Below are 21543 nucleotides of genomic sequence, written 5' to 3'. Positions count from 1 at the left end.
CTGCGCTGCCAGCAGGGCAGTTCAAGGTTGGAGGAGCAGCTTCAACGTCGAAATGCATTTCTGATGACTGTCCTATCCTGTGGCTTTCTAGACAACCCCTATCAGGCACAAGACCAGACCCTACAGTGTACTGACCCTACTGAGTGCTCTACTCAGATGTAAAAAAATACGCCCGCAGATTTAGAATGCAATGCATCTCGACTCATTAATCCCTCTATCCGCAATAGGAGTGACTAGCGTGGGAAGCATGTAGGGCTGGAGCAGCGTCACTTCCCCACCGAAAGTATCTTAGGACCTCGACCTGCAATTCTTCACACATTTACTGGGGCCCACCGAAGACAACAGAAGAAACAGCTTCACAGCAAACTGGAGTCAGGACCCACGATTCTTTTTCAACTCGCTGAGGCTCGAGAGCCTTCCAGAAAAGGACCGCAGACCAGGAGGAGCGAGGTAAATCCTCCCTCCACCCCCAGCTTCCACAACTGGTTCATCTAACCGAGAAAATACGAAAGGCGACCACCCGTCGAACCACTGGCTTAACCTGCATTCCCGCCAAAAGTACACGACGCCCCTGCAAGAAACGAAGCTCGCCTAAGACCCGTTGACCAATTGCGCCTGCGCGCGAGGTTACTTCCGGGTCGCGGAGCCGCCGCGAACCATAAAGAGGACGAGCCAGAGCGCCCGCGCGATTGAAATCTCGGTGAAGTGTCTTGTTGGCGCCCGCGCCGGAGCGAGCGGTGGTTGTCTTTTCCGTTCCTTGGTGTGCGGTCCGAACCGAGGCGGGTGCTATTCATGGCCTAGGAGCCCAGTTTTTGGGACAGGAACCATGCCCGTTCAAGTGCTGAGAGGATCCGCCAGGGTGCTGAAAAACTCCCTGCCGAGCTACCTGCAAAAAGTTGATTTCGAGCATTTGCAGCTGGGATGCGACTGTGCCAACAAATACGTGCAGGTAGGCTTGCTTCTCTGTTTAAGCAGCTGGGCTTGATCTCCGTCTGTAATTCGCCTGTCCTTCATTTGAGTTTCTGCCAAGCGTGGACGAGGCGGGATTGTTGTCCGGAGTGGGAATAGTCATGTTGTGGGACTGGCTAGGAATACAATCCTTGATTTACAAGTCAAAGCCGTGTGCATCCCTGTAGGGGAAGATCCTTTTGTAGACGTCTAAGTACAAGTTCTCTCAGTGATAAATCAACACATGCACGCTTTAAATTACTCATGATGTGTTTTGTTCGTTTTTGGAAACACGCTGTTCCTGTGTTTTACAGCTCATAAATGGTTATTTGAAAGTAAGTTTTACTAAGTCCACCGTTATTGGAAAACAGCTTCTCCTGCTCATTGGACTTATTTATTTAGAACTTTGGTTGGAGAAACATCGTCTTTTTATTATTTCCTCCCTTAGTAAGCTAAGAATCTTATTCACAGATTAGAGCTTATTTGGGGCATAAAACTTAAATGCCATTGTGATTAAAAACTGGCTTAATAGAGTTTTTCCCCTTTAATGAATCAACAATGTCTTAGATTTATGATTTTTTTAAACTAGAGATCAAATCACATGCAATTTTTTATTTCCTGTATATAAAGCTATACAGGGAATACCATCTTAACAACACTCAGTAGGCTGTCATGTTGTGCAAACTCAGACTTATTTCCCTAGGATGGTTAATGCTGGGGCAAGTCATCTGAACATCTCATGGGGAGTTATATCCACAATGAATTGTCATGTTGTCTAGACTTGTGTGACTGATGATGTCATGGGTACAGGGAATCAATTATTGAGTCCCAAGATAAGAGTGGCAAAAAATGATTGGTATTCTCACATGGGGCTACTAGACAACTGCACCCAAGGAGACACAGGGGAGAGCTGGCACTGATTTCCCCTTCCTTTCAGCCACCACAAGTAAGCTTAGGATGATGATGGCTTTCTTTTTAAACTTTTCTTCCCTTTACCTTTTTCTCTGGGAGATTGCACAAGAGAGTTTGTCAAACCAGCTTTGGGGATCAAGCCAGCAGTCCTGAAAAATGGTCCAGTGGCATGGTGTGTTGGAAGGGCTGGCTATGGGTGCTTAGTCTCTTTAAAAATATTCCTTGTATAGCTTTATATACAGGGAATAAAAAATGCATGTGATGTGATCCTCCAGTTAAAAAAAATCATAAATCCATTGATTCATTAAAGAGAAAAAAACAATTGTATGCAAGTGGATACAGAAAAAAAATCCCCTCATTTTTCCTTTCTCATGCATGTAGGATTATACCTTAGGAGTCTATTCTCAGTTTAAATGTTCAGTGCTACTATCTCCAATAGATTAGGACCACCATGTTAAACCTCTAACATACAGACTAAAACAAGTGAGACCAATATTTCCTACAGTGGTTGCTTTTATTTGATGTTAAGTTAATTTTATTTTTTTAATCGCTACTGCTGCTTGGAGATATAAGCTAATTTTTAATTTTGTTTTGAAAACGAACTCTGCAGTTCACTCTTCATGAGTTGCTTTTCTTTTGTGTGCAAACATGTGGACAAAACTAAAGTTGTGATATTTTGCTTCCTTTTTGATCAATGAACCAAGAAGTTAAAAGGAAAAATGAGTATGAGGGAAGCTGCAGTAACCTGACTTTTTAGGAAATTGCTGATTTTGCTGTATTGTGCTTGCTGGGAAGACTATAGACAAAATGCTAGTGTGTTTCACGTAAAACAATATAGGATGTTACTGAAATATTTATTATGAAATGCAAATACAAAATGTTAATGAGAAATTAAGGGTGCAATCCTGTCTTCACCATATTGTGTTTGAAGTAGGAGTCCCAACCCTTGAAAAATATTTGGAGGGGGGCCTTCCTTCTACTCTTATAACCAGTGTGTTCTCTTTTCATGCCATGGCTGGGCTTCAGTGCCAGGATGGAGGAAGTTCTGGGGAGGGGCAAGGCATCACACTACCATTTTCCAATGAATCCCAGAAGTACCTCAGCCTCTTCTCTTGTGGAGGAGAAAAACAGCTGGGCTGCTGAAATAGGTTATTTAAATATGTTGGAGGGCAAGGGGAGCACACAGGCAATTCCAGCTTTTGTATGCTTCCTGCTTTCTGTTGGGTGTCAGTGATTCTCCAAGTTCAGGGGTACAGGGGCAGCCTCAATGGATGTTGTCCTAAGAATTTAGAAATACAAATAAAAAATGTAACTATATTAACAGGAAGATACACAAACACAATCAAGTTCACAATGAATTTGGGGTAACTGAAATCTAAAATACAGTAAGATGATGTGGATGGTTTCCAAAGAGAAATGCAGAGTTGAAGCCCTACTACTTGGGCTGAAGAGATATTTGATGAATGAATGGCTATAAGACTATATTATTACAAGTCAATAGTGTACTTAAGTATTTGCTTTGTAATTAATGAACAAAACATTATTTAAAATACACACTGCTAGAAGCTTGGTATACTGCTGTCTAGGAAAATTGGGTTTGATTTGCAGATGTTGAGTAAGGCATTGTCGTCTTAGGGATATAATTCAAAATCAATATGTATCTATCCTTAAAGAAGTTTAAGCAGTGTAATGTTTAAAGAATGTTTAATAACAGTATGATAATTAAGAGTATGAGCTTTATATATGGGGTACTAAAACAGCATTACAGGAAAGCATCACTTACCTTTGAGTTTTTCTCTGAGGCAAGTTGATTGTTAACCTCTAACAAAATCAAGTGCTCTTGATTCATTCCCATTTTTTCCTAGAATATACTACATGAAATCACAGTAGCAATCTGAAAAGGATCCCATATGTTTCTGTTGTGGTGCTTGTTACTTGAATGCAGGAGGTATTATCTCTGATTAAAAAATTTTGAACTATGATATTTCTAAATGAGCCCTTAAGTGCTATCACCATTTATTTACATCCTGTTTTATGCATATAGGCACCAGAAATAGTGCTGCATCTCCAAAATGAGAATGAATGTCTTTTTTCACATTTGCTTCTGTTGTGCTGTCCCAAGCTTCCATTAACATACCATGCAGTCCTATACATAATTAACCACATGTCAGTTCTATCAAGCTAGCAATGCTTCACTCCCAAGTAAATATGTATATGATTGCAGCTTTAAATAGAAAGGCTCTACATTTTTCCTTTACTTCTGCAAACCCCCTGCCCAAAAACACCTCTTCAGATTTAAAGAAACAAACTTCCAATCACCTTCCCTCTTATACTTCCAATATCTGTATTGTTAAGCCATTTAGTTGGAAGAATTTAATCTACCACAAATTCCTACTCATGAAATAAATATGGAAGCAGAGAGAGTTTAAGTTGCTAAAAATCACTGCCATAATTTTTTCATAAAAGAACATTTCGTATGCTACAGTGTTGGAGTGAAAGATATGTTCAGTATTCGATTTGATTGTTATGGATAATTTCCTAAGAGGAAACTTGCCTCATGGTGAGAAGAGAATTTAATGCAGCTTAAACCTGCTGCCTGAAGAAACAAGTAAACCAAGTAACTGTGAAAGACGGGCAGAAGAACATTGTTAACAAGGAAACAAGCTCTTGTTAATTTGACAGAAGTGTTTACTGGGGCATCTGCTAACATGCCAGCAATCACTCTGGAGGATCTGCATCTGTTTTCCACCTAGAAGCAGATTAGAAAGATACTATTGTGATCACAGTGGTTATGCTGTGTATTTATTGTTCAAGTGCTATTGCTGTAACGCATAGGCTCAAAACAGGCAAATATATACTTTGTGTACAAAAGTAATGCCAAAGGAGCCCTGGCAAGTTGCAGCTGAGGCCTTTTAGCACTCAAGGCTGTAACCATACTGCCACTTCAGCAGGTGCATCACATTTACAATATTCCATGTTTGAAAAGTTTCACTGTCTCAAAAAATTATGCTAAGTAATAAGCTAGGGAAGAAGATTGTTTTCATATTTAGGTCTCTAACCTATTTGTATCCCGCATTGATATGCTGCCTTTCAGGTCAAAATTGTCTTGGAGCAGCTCTCATACAAACAGTTTAAAACACAAATCCAACAAAAATAATCTCATTATACCACAAAATTGAAAAACAGAAGCCTAAGGACTTTATGCAGCCCAATGATTTAGATCAAACACATAAAATGGTAAACACAGCAATTTACAGTTAAACATCTAGCTCTGCACTCTAGCGGATACTACATCTGTTTATTTAGTTCACTTCTATACCTGCCTTTACCAAGAGGCTTCAAGTCCTTTTGGTAAACTAATAAAGATGAAGCCAGATGTCTCTCCCTTCAGAAAGAGTTCCATAGAAATAAATTTTAAAAAGCCTGTCTCTTGTGGCTTCCAGGCTTACAGATCCTGGTGAGCTTGGAAATAGAGCCTCTGAGGCCAATCTTAAGGCCAGGACAGGTTTGCATGAGTGTGTGTAACCCATAAATATATGGTACCAAACTGCTGAGGTCTTTAAAGGTCAGGGCTGGGATATGTCTAGATCCTTGGCAAGGTACCCAGGAGATGTGTTCTGAGCCAGTCAACATGTTTTGAACTGTATTTAAAAGCAATCCCACATGGAAGGCATTGCTCTAGACCTGTCCTGGTTGGGGGATACTAGGAGGTTGTTCTTTTGGAGCACACTGGGTAAGGCAAGGCTCTGATCATCTGTACTGTTGTAATTTGATGAATCTTAGGAATGCAGCACCAAAACAGCAGTGTTTAGTCTGGAGGGAGCCCAGCTGTGTTGAGCTGCAGTTGTGTTCCAAGTGCAAATGAGCCCAGAGATGGGAGACGGTATTCTGCTCAACAGCAGATGATAATGCTATCACCATGATGAATGTGGCTAGGGAAAGTATGAATCCTGTCAGCCCATCCTGGGAAGCTGTCATGGGAGTATTGCCATGCTACCTAGTTTGAGGAATTATTTGCATATGAGTTATTAAATGCTTTAAGTATTGGATAGAAAACAACAGAGCCCCATTCCAGTTTAAAGACTAAGAACTGGGAGATATAAGTTTTGGTGGGCTAGCTAGAACTTATTCTACATGGGCATGGATATTATCCCGCATGCCTAGACACAAAGCAAGAGTGTATCTACTCCTCAGTGGGCTGGATAAAAGTGAGTAAAGTGAAGTTGTCTCCTGGTAGCATGAAGGCACAGTTTCCTTTTACAGGTCTGGTTGGTGCCAGTATTTTACTTCCTTGGCACAGCTTCAATACTACCCAGGTATGTTAACTTTTCAGTTGCTCTGAGTTCATCACTTGTGTTGTATTGTACTAGTATGTCTATTTAGAAATCATATTGATTGTACACTGCCTTGCTATCCATAAGAATGAAGGGCCATTTGTAAAATATTTTAATAAATTAATAACTAAATAGAAGTGAGGTGTAGATAGGTCACATTTTTATGGAATGCACAAATTCATATAAAATTCAGTTGAATTAGCAGTGACAAAAATGCATCTGGAGGCTAGACTTTGCTTTTTGGCTGTAGACCATAAGCATGAATGTTGTGATTAATTGGGTAGCTTTTGAGTGCCATGGGACCATCAGTGTTGGTACTGCAGATTAATGTTCTGTGGAATTAGTTACTAGCTCAGAAAAAGTGTTGGGTGTGAAAATTAGGCTTGAAGGGGAGTCAGTCTCATCTTCTGTCCTCCCATCCATAAAATCATATTTGACAGCTCCTCAGGATTGCTTATTTCATGTGTTTCTGACAGCCAATCATAGGTTTCCATCACTAGGTTGTATATGCTTTTGTATATGTATGAAGAGCTTTAAAAAATGTTCTATTGCTCCAAACCCTGATAATGAACTAGTGTTGCAAAGATACTGCAAGTCAACAAAGGCATTTCAACTATAAAGGTCACTGACTATTGAATTAGATTTTTCTTTGTGTTTTAGGGAACAGTTGTTGAATTGCAACATATAACTGGTCGTGGAAATAGGACTTCATTCAAGACTGTGCTTCAAGGTATTTGAACAGACTGTTTTCAGTTAAGCACCAAAAACCTAAAGGTTTGGGTGGGAAATAGTGGGAACAATTACAGAAGAATTGTATGGCACTAATAGATACAGAAAAAGAGAAAACCAGTGCCGTATATAAATAACAATGTCACACAATTCTGTTAAGGTAGAATTTAGTTGAGAAAATTTTTGGTTATCACAAGCTCTGTTTTAGTAGAAAAAAAACAATTTATGTTGCAGACTGCCAGCCCAGCTAATAGAAACACTGTCAAGTCTAATGAAATCATAAGGCTTGTGGAATGCCTTGCACAAGTGGAATCAAAGTATTGGTTTTGTTTGCATAAAGATACAGTTGGGCTTCTGAAAGTGATGAAAGATTCATACTAGTGGAATCACACCACTGGATACAACTATTTTTCAGCATTCTGAATGTCAAACAGTATGCTGCCTTTCACAAAAAATAATTTACTCTAATTAAAATAAGGTGATTCCTCTGGCTGATCATGTTTATCAACAAGATTGGATTTGCAAAGTGTATTGTGTTGTGCTGTACACTGATGGAAACTTACTCTTTTGTGGCCCATTGGGAAGTAAAGCATGCTTCCTGACTTGAGCATTTGTTTTGGACAAGCAGGTGTTCTTCTTAGTTTCACTAGTCATTGGTCTGGATGGAATTCACATTCATTCATATGAAAATCTCTTCCTGGCCTCTCAGCATTTGTGACAGAGTGAAACCACCACTGCATTCATTGCCTTACCTGTTTTTAAATAAATGTCAATAGGAGCATTGTTCAAATGTGTCTTTCCAGAGTCAGAAAATTCAGATTCTGGGACTGGTACCATCAATACTTTCATGTTTGGGAAGTTGGCGGAGGATTGTGCCAAAGTTACAAATCAAGGAGTAAGTGCTTTTATTTCTCCCATTTTTTAAAAAGTTTTTCTTTTCATTTCCTTGAAAGATTTTCTGTTCATCTGGTTGACCCTGTTGACATTCAAGTGTTTTTCTTTTGATATGTTAAGGCTGTAGTCCTATACATATACCGGAGGGTAAGTCTTATTGAACTCAGTGGAGCTTATGCCTGAGTAGATATGGATATCATTGCATAGTAAATAGGTTAGGTTTCTCTAGATTGAAAAACAAGGTTGCATTCCACCCTCTTATTTGAAAGCTGTACTTCTTTTCTTTGGTGAATATTGTATGCTGAAATAGCACTATGACATCAGCCAATGGAAAAAATATATAAAGAAGCACCTTTTGTGAAAATGGCACTTCATTCTCTTCTCTAGTGCATAACGTAGAACCAGAGAATGGTGGGGAAGAAGACTTTTCAACCATGTGACATGACCAGAAAGGTCTACTTTAGAGTCCACAGTGACGTAGCCACCTGTTCCTCTGTGTGAGATGTTCGCCCCGGCATTTTCAGTGACAGAACACCCAGAAAAAAGGGGTCCGTGTCACCTGCTTACTCCAAGAATGCCCAAGTGTGCAGAAAGCCTATTGGGGGCTTGGGAACAGAATCACCTGTCTCATTTTGCATCATGTATTTCCTCAGTGATATGCTGATCTTAGAAGAAATGTGTGCTCTAGGTTGTGCTAGTCTGTCTACCACAAAGTTGATGTAGCTCAGCTATATTTTATTTATTTAAAGTTTTTATATGCCGTCCCCTTGCTACATAGCCTCGGGACGGCTCACAAAAGTAACAAATAAAACAATTACAGTTAAAACCTGGAAACAGACTGGCTGCACAATTAAAATTATATTTTGATGTAATACAGATTCCGGTTTTCCTCTAGATCATCATAAACTACTTTCAAGCTAAATATACTCTTAAAATGTTGACTTAGATTGGTTTTCATGAGTAACAGGACTTAAGGTAAGTAGAGTGTAATAGGGATTCACTGTAGCGTAGGCTACTGGCTAACCCCTGAATTCATACAACAATTCTTTGTTTCTGTTCCATTGCAGTATGATGTACATTTTCACATCAAATCAGTATGAAACTAGCTGTCCAACCAAAGCTCAGTGTTAGCTAAATAATACTTAAGCTGTTGCTGTAGCCTGGGCTTTATCCCCCCTCCCAAAAAAATGTTCAATCAACATTTCAGGCTTTTAAAATGCATGTCATTTATATCTCATGCCCATATTTCTAATGAATTAGGCCCTAAAGTGCCTTGCATGAGCAGAAAGCTGTTCTGTCTAATACATCCCAACCCTCTACTCAGTTTCTCTGATTTCCTTTTCTGTTAGCCCTTCCCATGTCATTCTTTGAACTGATTCTGGGACAGTGCAGGGAGATGCCGTAGGGTGAAGGGGGCAGGATTTGTAAACAAGACTGCATACGTTCTGCTTCTCTGGATCCAGCCCTATGAGTATATGTGAGCTTTGTTCACAGGGGGTTTGATTCATGCAGGCTTTCTGCTGAGCTCTCTGTGTATTGCTACTCACATATGCTTCATGTGTACTGAGAGTTCAGTTATCGCTTCCAGGAATTGACAGTCCTTGCCTGGATAGGTTAAACTGGGCCACTTTTTATTCAAGAGTGTTAGCAGCTACATAGAATACACCCGAAGAGTATTTATGATAAATGAGAGGAAACAACACCTTGACTGCTGCTTGCAAATAGTCTCCTGGGCAAATCATGGCTCCCTGCAAAACATACCTTCTTTTTCTGTCATTCGTAGTCTTTTTGGCTGCCACTTTTGACTACCACTACCTGGGCAAATTGTAGCTCCTTGCAAAACATAGCTGTTTGGACTACCATTTGTATACACATGGGCTGCTGGACTCATCACGGCTTACAAACACAGTAAAAATACAATAAAAAGATCCAGCAAGAAGAATCAGCTGGGTAATTCCCCTCGGACTCTGAATAACCCAGGAGATCTTTAAAGCCTCCACACAGAGGGCTGTATTGACCTGGCACCAAAAGATGGCAGATTTGTCATCAGTTGGGTCACAATAGGGTGGTGGTTTCAAAGATGGAAAGGCCACCACAGAAAAGGCCCTCCACCTAGTTGCCACCCTCCAAGCTTCTCATGGGATTGTCAATTGGAGAAAGGCTGCAGACAATGAGTGTAGTGTCCATGTAGATTCATGATCCTGCCAATAGAAGATAGCTAATGTTTTGCCTATTCCACTCTTCCTGAATCCCCCAGTGCCCCTTAAACCTTTTTTCACAATTCCAGGACATTGTATAAGTTGGCCCTGGGGACAACTTTGGGAAGGAGGACTGCAAAAAAGTCACTGCCCTGCCCCCTTCACCAGTGGGGAGCTTCCCTTGAATCTGAGTTCACTCAGTGGAAGAATGCCATCTGTTGATGGGCAGATCAGCTCTGGGTCCAACACACAGTATGTAGCAGTTCAAAACCGCATAAGTCCTCTCAGAAGTAAATCCTCTTCAGCTCAGTGGGGCTTGCTTTCAAGTGAGTAAGTATAAGGCTGTAGCTTAAATGACTCTTTGAATAATGAGTGGAATCTGAATCATGAAAAAAATGAAATAACATTTTCTTTGCACCACGTAACTGGGTTATTCTAAATGTAGGAAGGTGTTATGTGTAAATGTTCAGCATGAAAATGTATTGTGCAGACTAATAGCTGGGTATCCACTTTACTGTTACTGTTTTATTTTAGAGAATATAAACATGGCTTGAGGCACAGCTTGATTACATGTTTCTTGAAAAACACAGCAGGAACAGCTATGGAGACATTAGGCTCTTTTCTTCCATGGAGCTGTTTTAAGACTGAGAATAGATATGATGGCTCTTTTTGCTAGCCATGTTAGCTGGATTGGATATTAACCAGGAGTGTACCATCTGCTGAATGGTGATAGTCCGCTTTTAAAGGGTACTCTGATGAGTTCTTCCAGAACAGAGTGCTTCCTCTTGACAGCTGGAGAGCAATTTTGTCATGGCCTGGCCATAGTATAGCATTCTTCCATCCTGCCACTTTCCAAATGTGTTGGACACATCATCCCCAGTTGGCATGACCAATGGCAACTTGAATTTTCACAATTTCAAGGAATTGGAAGTATTTTCAAGGTAGAGAGGCATTGCTACATTCTGTTACTGGCAGCAAGGTAAACCCTATTTAAGTTGATTTTCCATACTGTCTGATGCTTTGGACTATGACTACTGGAATGTCTGATAATTGTATATGCTGGCAGGGCTAATGGGATTTGAAGTATAAAATATTTGTTGTCTGTGGTAGGGGGAGTCTTCCGTACCACAGAAATAGCTTTGGGCATTAGTTTCCAGAAATTCTTACAGAGCTCTTCAGCTGTCACCTTGAGTGGACAGTTATCTTCTGGGCTCTGTATTTGAAGCCCAAAATGAACCATGTTCCTAAATGCTCTTGATAAGTAACTGGAACCTTTAGAGGTTGTTTATCTGCCAAGTTACAACATGGCAATTGTCTGATATGTTCTGTCACTGACGAAGGACAGCTAGCAGCATTCCATCTGAGAGAAGATAAGCTTCATTTACTGTCCTGCTTTTCTAGCACAGCAGGAGAGATGCAAACAGCCATGTGGTGTTCTGCATGCCAATATACCATAGTTTGAGCACCGAGAGCCTATTCCAATTATTGAATCAGCTTTTCGACCACATCAGTTAAAGTGCCTGAAACTTAATTAGAGGTTTGTGCCCTTCTTGATAAAAAGAGAAGTGTTAAACAAGGCCCAAAGCACCAATTAGGAGATCATAGAGATCAGTAGTAAGAAGCCTGAGCTGCAGACCGCAGCCCTTGAGCTGGAAACTTCAAACAGCCCAAGTGAGCCAGGATCAGTGTTCAAGTATCAGTTGTGCCCTGGGACTAGGCTATACTTGGTGTGCTTATAAAGTGTATGTGGTTTTTTTAAAAGTTTAATATTAATATGAAAGTATGAGGGCAATCTCAGTTCTGCTTAATACCCTAGTTTTGTGACTTACAGTGCAAAAAGGAGCAAGCTTGTTGCTATGTTAAACAGAATTGTGGATATAAATTATATTTGGAAATGTAAGGAACCAAGGACTGGCAAAGAAGGACAAAAATTGTGACCTTGAAAGGATAAAGTGCCCAAAGAGCTTTGACTGAAATAATACTAATTGTATGTATAGAAAAGAAATAATACTAATTGTATGCCATTGCTGTTGCCACCAGCACTACCATGTTTAAAGCATATATGTGCTTGCATATCAGACATATATATAAAATAAACAATGCATTAGATATGATAATGGTATAAAACGGCCTCTTTCTAGTTAAACTATAAGCTGATATCATGTTAGTCATATTGATGTTTTGGAAGAAGATTCTGGAATGTGAGGCTTGTTTCGTGTTTTTTATGTTAGAAGAAAAATGAACACTGGTGTAGGATTGTAGCATAAAGCAAAACATGGATATGTTAATGTATGCTCAGCTCCATGAGTCTGCAAAAGTCTAACTACTTTTCAGGAAATTGGGATATTAATGTTGTCTAATCATCCGTAAGTCTAGCTGTGACTCAGCAGCCAAACTTCAGAAGCACATGTGCATCTAAAAATCTCCTAAAATCCTGAAGCAGGAATAAAATTTCCTGGAACATAGATCTTTGCTTTATTTCTAATCATTAAAAAGGCTTACCTTTTGTGGTGGGATCATTGTTAAGCAAAGATGCTTTGTAGTAGACTTTTCAGAGTATACAAGCTAGCATGGCTGAGTTTGGTGGCATTTGAGGAACTTAAGGACAGACTATCTACAAGTGCTCAAAGGCTCACCACAAGCATACACCTTTACAAGCATGCCTTTTCACATATACGGGAGCTTTCCTGTTGCCTTTCGTTACTTTAGGATAATTTTAGTTGCAGGAAAAAATAGAATGTAAAAATAGCACAGATAACGTGTTTCCTCATTTGTGGTATAGCCTGCAGTGCATCATGCCTTGGTTATTTCTTTGCATGTTAAGCTTTGTTTTTGTTTGTTCTCATACTTTTTCTGTGACAATTGAATCTGTCTGTTTCACTTAAGTTAGCAGTCCTTTTGCTGCAGAAAACATTAAGGTTTGGAATTTTAAATCATGTAGAGGAATATTGTCAGTGACTGCTGAAGTGGCAAAAAGAGCAATCATAGTATAGTATTTTGCTAAAAACTGTCAGCTTTAATCAGAAAGCTCTTTTATTTGTTCTAATCAAATAAACACATGAACAAAAGGCATGGCTGTAAAAGCTAATGGGAGTGCAGTTGGTACAAGACTGAATGCAAAGGAAGAGGCTCCGAGGCTAAAATGCTTCTCGGTAAGAGCACATCCATCTGAAAGTACTTAGAAGGCACAAACCAAATTGAGGTGGCACTTTAAAACTCAGGCAATGCCAGCATTAACTAACGTGAAGGAGCCTCTAAGTTACACTGCAATTCCCTGTGCTTGGTTTCATTTCCTCAGGGAACTTGCTTAGTTCCCTTGCCTGTCAGTATCAACCTTCTTTTCCTCTTCCCCTTGCTTCTCTTCTTTTATTCTCCCCCTATATCTTATGCCATAGTAAGATGAGGGATGCAAGACAATATGGGAAGTTATGTTTCACCCTATCTTCCTCTTTAACTTGCCTTCTAATAAGGTGATAGCTGTTAACTTTGTGATCTTGGATGGCAAATGCTGTGTACTAGGCAGTATGGTATCTCAGCACAGACTGTTCTCTGTGGTTCAGCGGAATGAGTGGCCAGCACTGTGGGTTTCCTAGAAAAAAATGCAACTGAATTTTTTCTGGAATAATTTCCAGTGCTCTAAATTATTATGGGAGTTAAATTATGAGTTCCCCCACTTTCTTGGTCAGAGCTTGTATTGGAGACTACTGTATGTTGACAATGTAACAAGCATAAAGAAGCATTAACAACATGCCGAAAATGTCCTGAAAAAATTCAGAACACATACATTCTACCACTTTAACCTTGTGGTTAAATGCCTCTTTACACTTGTTATATTGTTAACGTACACCAGTCCCCAGTATTTGCATTTACTGAATGCTACACTAGTCATTTTGTGTTTCAGCATTATGACTTGGCTCAAAGTAACTACAAGCGGTATATGACTGACAGATTGTATTTAAACACTTCTATTTTCCCAGCTTAAGAAAAGCTTCTTGAGGGACTTTTCTAAAACAAAACAAACCACGATTTCAGCCACAGTTTCAGTTTGTCATATTGGCAATAATGGGCAAATATACCATTCATAAGCTTAGTTCAGACCCAGCCTCCAGAAGGGCATGTCATCCCTTATTTGTCAGTTCCCTTAGGAAACCTGAGCACTAGAGTTTATCAATACATGCCTTAGAGAAGATGGCCATGTCCTATATCCATTTAGTCCATCTAAAAGGATCATCTGGGCTGTTGTACTGAAATCAGTTATGGATAAATGCAGGCATATGCTGTGGGAAAAATTCCATGGGGAAAAAACTTGCCAAGTCCCCTTAGCAGCTGGATACCACATGGCACTGAAGATTTTAAGAGATGCTGGAGCATCTGGCACATAGCGCTGGAGTCTGTCTACAAAAGACAATGGATGTGCTTAAATCCAGACACTGACTGGAGAGAGTGGGGGGCTTGTGAATAATGGCTTGCTTCAGCAAAGCAAAACCCTTAAGGTATGGGTCGGAGGTTCTTCTTCAGGAGCCCTCCATGAAGGACATTAGGAGAGTGACTTTCCAGGGAAGGGCCTCATCTGTGATGGTGCACCAGTTAAGGAATACGCTCTTCAGAGAGGTGCACCTGGCGCCGACACTTAATTCTTTTTGGTGCCAAGCTAAAACCTTTTTATTTTCCCAGTATTTTAAGGTTTAAATTGTTAGTTTAATTGAGGTTTTACTGTATAGAAATGATGCTGTGCTTTACTTTGTTTTATTGTAAAACTGTCCTGAGACTATTTGGTAAGAGGATGATATAGAAAAGTTTTAAATAAAGATACAAAATGACAGCTACAGTTGGAAGTGAAAGCTACCCTAATGTGCTGAAAAGTGGGCCACTGATCCAGTTAAATAGATGCTAATAAGTATGCAAAAGTCATGTGTGTATTTTATTTTGAAGTGTAGCCATGTGTATAATTGGATGGATCTCTTGTTGGCAGAATTCTCCAATCTGGTGCCCTCTAGATGTTTTGGAGTTCATTTCTTATTCATAGACTCTTCATAGTCAATGGTCAGGATGGTTGGAGTTAAGGTCCAAAACATCTGGAAGGCAGAAGGTTAGAGAAGGATGATGTATAGTGAGGTTTGCATGCATTGTATTGAGATTACTGAGACATCTGTAATCCCATTGACATCACTTATGCTTGTATACACCTAACTTCCACTGGATTATATACACTTTTGAAATTAGCCTCATGAGCAGAAAAAGCCAGTCTGATCAAAATGCAGGCCGTCGGAATGGTGAAATGAAGATTGATTCAACCACTTCTCCCCTCCAAGCCTCCAATTTCAGGGGTTTATGATTATTGCAATAGGATTGCACCCTAAGTAGTTTTCCTACAGAAATAGTTTATCGTATATGATTTTTTATTTTCCTGTTTGATTAATAATATCCTACTTCTTCTGAGGAAGCAATAGAAATCCGTCAGATTTTTAAAAAATCAACTGGCTTATTTCATGCAAGTATTATCCCAATATTGCTTCACTTTAGTTTTTGAATCCTTGACATTTTAAAAACTATTATAAAATCATATAATGGAAAAAGTACCATTGCAAAAGCCACTCTCTATAAAATGACTTCCTCTGGCTCTACACAAGTTTGGTTGGTGAGCAAATACCGTATTTCTATTGAAGCAAGTAGTGAGACTGCTATAACTATTTTTCTTCCAGATTTATACACACATTGGCTAAAGGATCCTTTAGAACTACATTTTGCAATCATCAGGATGATTTTCTAAACTGTATTCTGTTTAAGGGACTAGTGCTATTCAACAACTCATCATGTGGATTCTTGTACATTCCAAAATCTTTGAGTTGTTTGCTCAATTTTGTTTTGTTAAGAATTGTTGTTTTCCTACCCTAACTTCACAATCTGAAAAAAGTTACCTTGCTCACCCCAGTTGCAAGAAATTTGACAGCAGTACTTCCTCACACTATTCCAAAATACAGTATCTTTTTAAATAAGCTACAAATAAAACATTTAGCTACTCTGTTGTGTAACTATGAGGAATAATCAGATTATGGCAATTGTTCCACTCAGTCAAACGATGGGTTGACAGTTGTCCCATGCAATGGCTAGGACACACTCAGGATCTCTCCCAGGCACCCCACTCACTGGTCACCCACATTTTTGTGTATGTATAACACCAATAAATGGTTTTAGGGAGCTTTGGCCGATAAGCACAGATTTGTCAAGTTTCTTAAACATCTCAGTATTTTTTTCCTTGCAAAATGTTATATTTTCTCCCTTCTAAGAGGGATTGAAGAGACTGGATGTAGGGAAACTAGCATAACAAATAACATGCCAAATAACTGAGAATCTTTGCTTCCAATAGGACATCATGATAGTAACTGGATTCAGCTTGGCTGAGTCCAACAGTGAAAATGACAAACATTGCTGTCAACTAGAAGTATCTGATGAAGCTGGGTCGATTATTTATGTAAGTCATGAAAACTGTTATGATCTTCCCCATTCTCCAAATTCTGTGGTTAGACTAAGTAAGAGCATAAGAGAGTTTGAAGACTTAATCATTAAAAACACATCAAGAACTCATTTCTGTATTAGCAAGCGTTGATGCCAGGCTTCATCGGAGTGGCCAAACTGAAGCTTGGTAGCTGCATGCAGTTCTTTGGATCTGTTTTGTGTGGGTGGGTGCCCGTTTGTGGTTCTCAGAATACCTGACGTTTGCTGTATGTGGTTCTTCCATTGAGCAAGTGTGACCACCTGGCTTTAGAAGAAAGTGGGTTTTTTTAATTACTGCATGACTGTTACAAGCACTTTCTGCACATTGTTTAGAAGCACAAGAGGTAAAGGGGGGCTTGGAGAAAGTATATAGTATATAGGGACTCTAGTCACACTAAGGAATGTAAATGATCAACAAGTAGACATGAATTATATGAAATACTTAAGTATGTGATGTTAGTTATATTAGTAAAGTCCTTGTTTTCAAAGTAATTATTATAGTTGTAATATAATTTATTGCACTTGTCTAAATTACCTATTTGGAAACCAGACATGGTATTTAATTTATTTTTAGCCCTGGAAAATAGAAAGTCTGAAATCAATTTTGCTGTCCTGCGGTGCCTATAGTCAGTTCTTTTTTCCCCCAGATTTCATCTAGGTCATCACGTACAGCAGCTGGGTCAGAAACAGTAGCCATGGTGAGTTTGTATTTTTGGAGTTGGAAAATAAGCAAAGCATTGCAGAATCAATGTCTAGAATAAGTTTTGCAGCACCTTAAGACAGAGGGAAGAAATAGTCCTGGATCTTGTAATTTTCCATTTGGCAGCTTCCATAGGGAATCCCTTTTATCTGAGAAGTAAGGCAAAACATTACTGTCCTGAATGTTTGGGCACTGCATCCTGCAGTCGCTCCTTTGGTCAGCTCTCTTCACAACAAGACCTTGGACTCTTTTATGTTTCTGAAGCCCTTTTAACTTTTCTTCTGCATGTAGAAAATCCTTCATTGAGCAGTATCACTGAACCAAAAGTGTTCAAGTCCAGAAATGCTGGCAAATGCACTAATTTACTGAACACGTTAAATTCTTAAAGGTAATATGAAAGTATTACAGTTGATATTAGGCCAGCCAGCAGAACAAGATGATGACAGGAATAACTAGAATGCCTATGGCACCTTCTGCTCATTGCTGGAAAAATTACAATTGCTCATGTCCCAGTGGCTTGTCCAAAACTTTATTAAAACAAATTTGCTGTATCAGGAGAGGGCAACAATTCAGAATTCTCCAATATAAATTCAAGCAATTGCCAAGTTTCTGTACTGACTAGGGCCAAATTGAAAATCAACTATGTCAAAAAATAATTTGGCATATGTTTCTTTGTCACTGTGTATATCAGAATTGTACATTTTATCTGTCCATGCAAGTGGTTTATACACTTATTCTAACTGTATAATGTCCTGTAAAGTGTTTATTCATGTTGAGAGATTGTTGGTGTTTATTCGTTTCGAATGAATGAATGAATGATTACTTGCTACCCAAGGCATTTTCAGCTAATGGGCCAAAATACAGTTAGTACAATCCTTGCTGAGAAATAAGAATAATGAATAATAAAATACTTAGAATCATATTCTAAGAATTATTATGATTAGATGCAAAAGTTTCCTTCTTCCAAAAAGTCTTTAGATGGAGGATAGGCATCTTTGTATCCAATCCAGTGTTCAGAGAAATGTAACATCAATATTCATAATGTGTAAGACATCCAGTCCCTGTTTCTAAAGCCAGGCAAGGGAGAACAGTTTTGATACAATATTTAAAAGTCAACTTTCTATGGATATTTGTTCACATGTGATACCTTGTTCTTTTGTTTTATAGCCTGTTTCCCCAAAGTACACATACACCCCTCTGAATCGTCTTAAAGGAGGTACTGTAGTCAATGTATATGGTGCTGTGAAATTCTTCAAGCCTCCATATATCTGCAAAGGAACTGGTATGTACTACTGAATACACAAGCCTTTTGTCCATTTGTGTATGCAAAATGTATGTAGCATGTTGTGGGCCAGTTGCTTATATTGCTAAAGAACTATGCAAGGTTTGCTGGTTGGTAGAATTCTTGCAAAAAGAACTAGACAGCAAGGTGTTCTTAAGCAAGCACGCAATGCACACTTGTGATCAATTTATAGAGGTCAGTTACAAGAGGCCTGTAACTCAGTGGCTGAGCAGATACTTCTCATGGAAAAGATTCCAGGTTCAAACCATGGTGCCTCCAGATAGGCCAAAAACATTTCATGTTAAACACTTTGAATACTTAGCTACTTCCAGTTAATGCAGATTGTCATTCTTGGTGCTGACCAGAGGTTTTGAACTATAACTCCTGGGATTCCTAGCTGGGGACATATGGGAGTTGAACTCCTAAATATCTTGAGGTTAGAAGGTCAGAAAATGATGGTATAGGGAATGCTCAACTAGATTGACCAATGTTCTGCTAGTATAGGGCAGCTTCCAAGCGTTGACTACTAAATTCTTCATGGTCAGCCCTGTCTTCACTTAGAATACTGCAGGATTTACACCTCAGTTGTAAATACAAGTAGTCCCTGGGTTACAAACAACCTGTACTAATGAACACATGGACAGCCATAAGCCCTAGGGATGAAGTATTCACAGCTTTTTGTTCTGGGAGTTGGCTCAAGCATAGCCAAGCCAGTTTTGGGGCACATATAGGATGCATTGTTCCCCTTTGGTTTTTCTTTAGCATTTACTCTTGTAACCAGGCCCTCAGCCACTACGAGGCCACTTATGGTGAGAAAAAATAAAATGGCGGTACAGACCATCTTTGAGGCCTATTTCAAGAAAGCAACTCCCGTGGTAATCTTCTCCCCAGCACCAGTTTATCTCCATCATTATCAGTTTATGTTAGGCTTAATGTTACCTCAAGAAAGTTCTAAACTTTCTAAAGAACTCTTTTTTAATTTGTTTTTTCCAATACTGTATATCTACACACATACATGCCAATTCTTTCTCTTTAGTACTTGATTACAGTATTATTATCATTATTACAATACTGTTTTGTTTAAAATATTTTAGTGAATATGGAAGTGTTAAGTGTTTTTTATGCATAGAAATATAAAATATATGCATATACTAAGACAAACATTTAGCTTATTCATGTGATGCAACTTACATACAAATTCGACTTAACGTTCTCAGGAAAGAAATGCATCCATAACCAGGGAACTACCTGTATAGTTACTTGGAAAAAATCCCATTGATAAGGCCCAGTTAAACTTAATTCAATTTATTTATTTATATATTTATAGGCTGCCTATAACTGCCGAGGCCTTCAATGTGAATATGGTTAAGATTTTGGCCTTAATTTTCACCACTCTAAATATTGGTTGTGCTACTCAGTCATCTACGTAAACTTTATTATGTGCTTGGGATAAAATGAACATTAAATGGCAAATTAAAGAAAAACTGATACAAGGATAACTAGTCCAAAAAAACACACAAAAAGCATAGATAAGTCCATGAGTGGAAAGAAATCCAAAGTCCACAGTTGAAACCAACCAAGATGCCACAAAAGGTTTAGTCATCTTAGCACAAACATTCCTGTAAATGTAACCCAACCTATATTTAGGTTTGAAAATGAAAAAAAGATCAAAATAATGTCTGAGAGAGATGGGAGAGAGACAGGTTGATGCCTGCTAGTTAGCATGCTTTGAAAAACGGGGAGCAAAGTGTCTTCCTCTGTCATGGTTCACAAGTATAGAGCAGCCATGGAAAGTACAGTACCTTTTCTTTATATACCATTTGATTAAGCAATAAGTAACTCAAGAAGGTTTTATTATCATTTGTGACATACTAGCAGGATAATTGTTCATTGTAGACAGTGGGCTGGATCCAGACTTAGTCATACTTGGAATAAATAAATTGAAATCACTGGGACTGAAGCTAGTCATGACTAATCTCTCATTGATTTCAGTGGGTGGACTCTAACAGATTGGATTCAATGTATTGACTTAAAATGAATCTGCATTCTTCAGTTCTTTTGTTTAAAAGTACAAATGTCTTTAAAATATGCATGCTTGAACCTGAGATAGTCTGTTGATATAGCTCCTTAAACATAAAACTGTTGAAGTATTGAAAGATAAGTGTTTCCACATTCTAGTTATGAAAAATTAGGAACAGAGCACCATGAGGTATAATAATTTATATGTCAGACGTTTAAAAATGAATATGATAATTAAATTTGGTATCTAGTGCTAGTAATACTCCATCTGTTATTACAGATATTCTACCATATGCTTTCTCTGTTTTTCTGTAAAATGAAATTAAAATGAATATCATTAGTTTAATCTTATATTCACTTATAAACTAAAATTAAATTGCAGGCATGAACCTGCATGGCTACTCTATAAATCTATTTGTATCTCCAGTTTAGGATGGAGCAGTTCACCAAGTCGGTTATCAGTTTGCGCAGAAATGTAATTTGGACAGATGGAATTTCCCTCTCATAGAAGTGACTTCCTAAAATTGTCGACCTTTTTCATAATACTATGAAATTGTTATCTCTGTCCTGACAAGCACACTGTGGCAGCAATTAAAAATTTTTGAAGCTATAATTTTCAGAAGGTATAAGCCTTGGCTTGGGAACCCTTTGGGGACAAAGTGAAGTGACAGGGACAGGGAGGGGACAGGGAGAAGATGGACAAAAGAAAGGCTAACTTTTTCAACATTATTTCTTTGTTGTCATGGTCTTCTTCTACTCCAAATGCATGCAAACTCTCCTGTACCTCTTTGCTACTGGCTATAAGGTCAGCCTGGGCAGTAGCTCTTTGCTGATGCTGCACAGATGCGCTGTCACTCTGTTCACCTTCCATTAGTTTATGTATGGAGCTGAGCGTCTGTATAGGGCTATAGCAGCATTCCCCAGCCTGACAGCCTCCAGATGTATTTGTAAATCAATGTATTTTTTGTATTTTTATATTTAATGGTAATTTATTATGTACTATTGTATTTCAATGTATTTTATCATGTTGTA

General features: G+C 38.8%; 1 protein-coding gene across 2 annotated transcripts in view; it reads left to right on the top strand.

The window, feature by feature from the left end:
* Positions 1-712: 712 nt before the first annotated feature.
* The window catches only part of POT1 (protection of telomeres 1), a 60066-nt gene continuing 39235 nt past the window's right edge, over positions 713-21543 (top strand). Inside the window, exons 1-6 of one of the 2 annotated variants that reach the window (XM_044423379.1) lie at positions 713-949; positions 6855-6924; positions 7727-7818; positions 16383-16487; positions 17158-17208; positions 18378-18492. In XM_044423379.1, coding sequence (XP_044279314.1) covers positions 827-949; positions 6855-6924; positions 7727-7818; positions 16383-16487; positions 17158-17208; positions 18378-18492 — 556 coding nt within the window. In that variant the 5' untranslated portion in view covers positions 713-826. Of the gene's footprint in view, positions 950-6854; positions 6925-7726; positions 7819-16382; positions 16488-17157; positions 17209-18377; positions 18493-21543 lie in introns of those variants that run through there. The other variant, XM_044423380.1, reaches the window with a different exon arrangement.

The sequence above is a fragment of the Varanus komodoensis genome, unplaced genomic scaffold (assembly GCF_004798865.1).
Source record: "Varanus komodoensis strain SLA01 unplaced genomic scaffold, ASM479886v1 scaffold13_3, whole genome shotgun sequence".
In the NCBI taxonomy this organism is placed as follows: domain Eukaryota; kingdom Metazoa; phylum Chordata; class Lepidosauria; order Squamata; family Varanidae; genus Varanus; species Varanus komodoensis.
The sequence above is the reverse complement of the archived record's forward strand: the minus strand, read 5'-3'. Positions and strand labels throughout refer to the sequence as shown.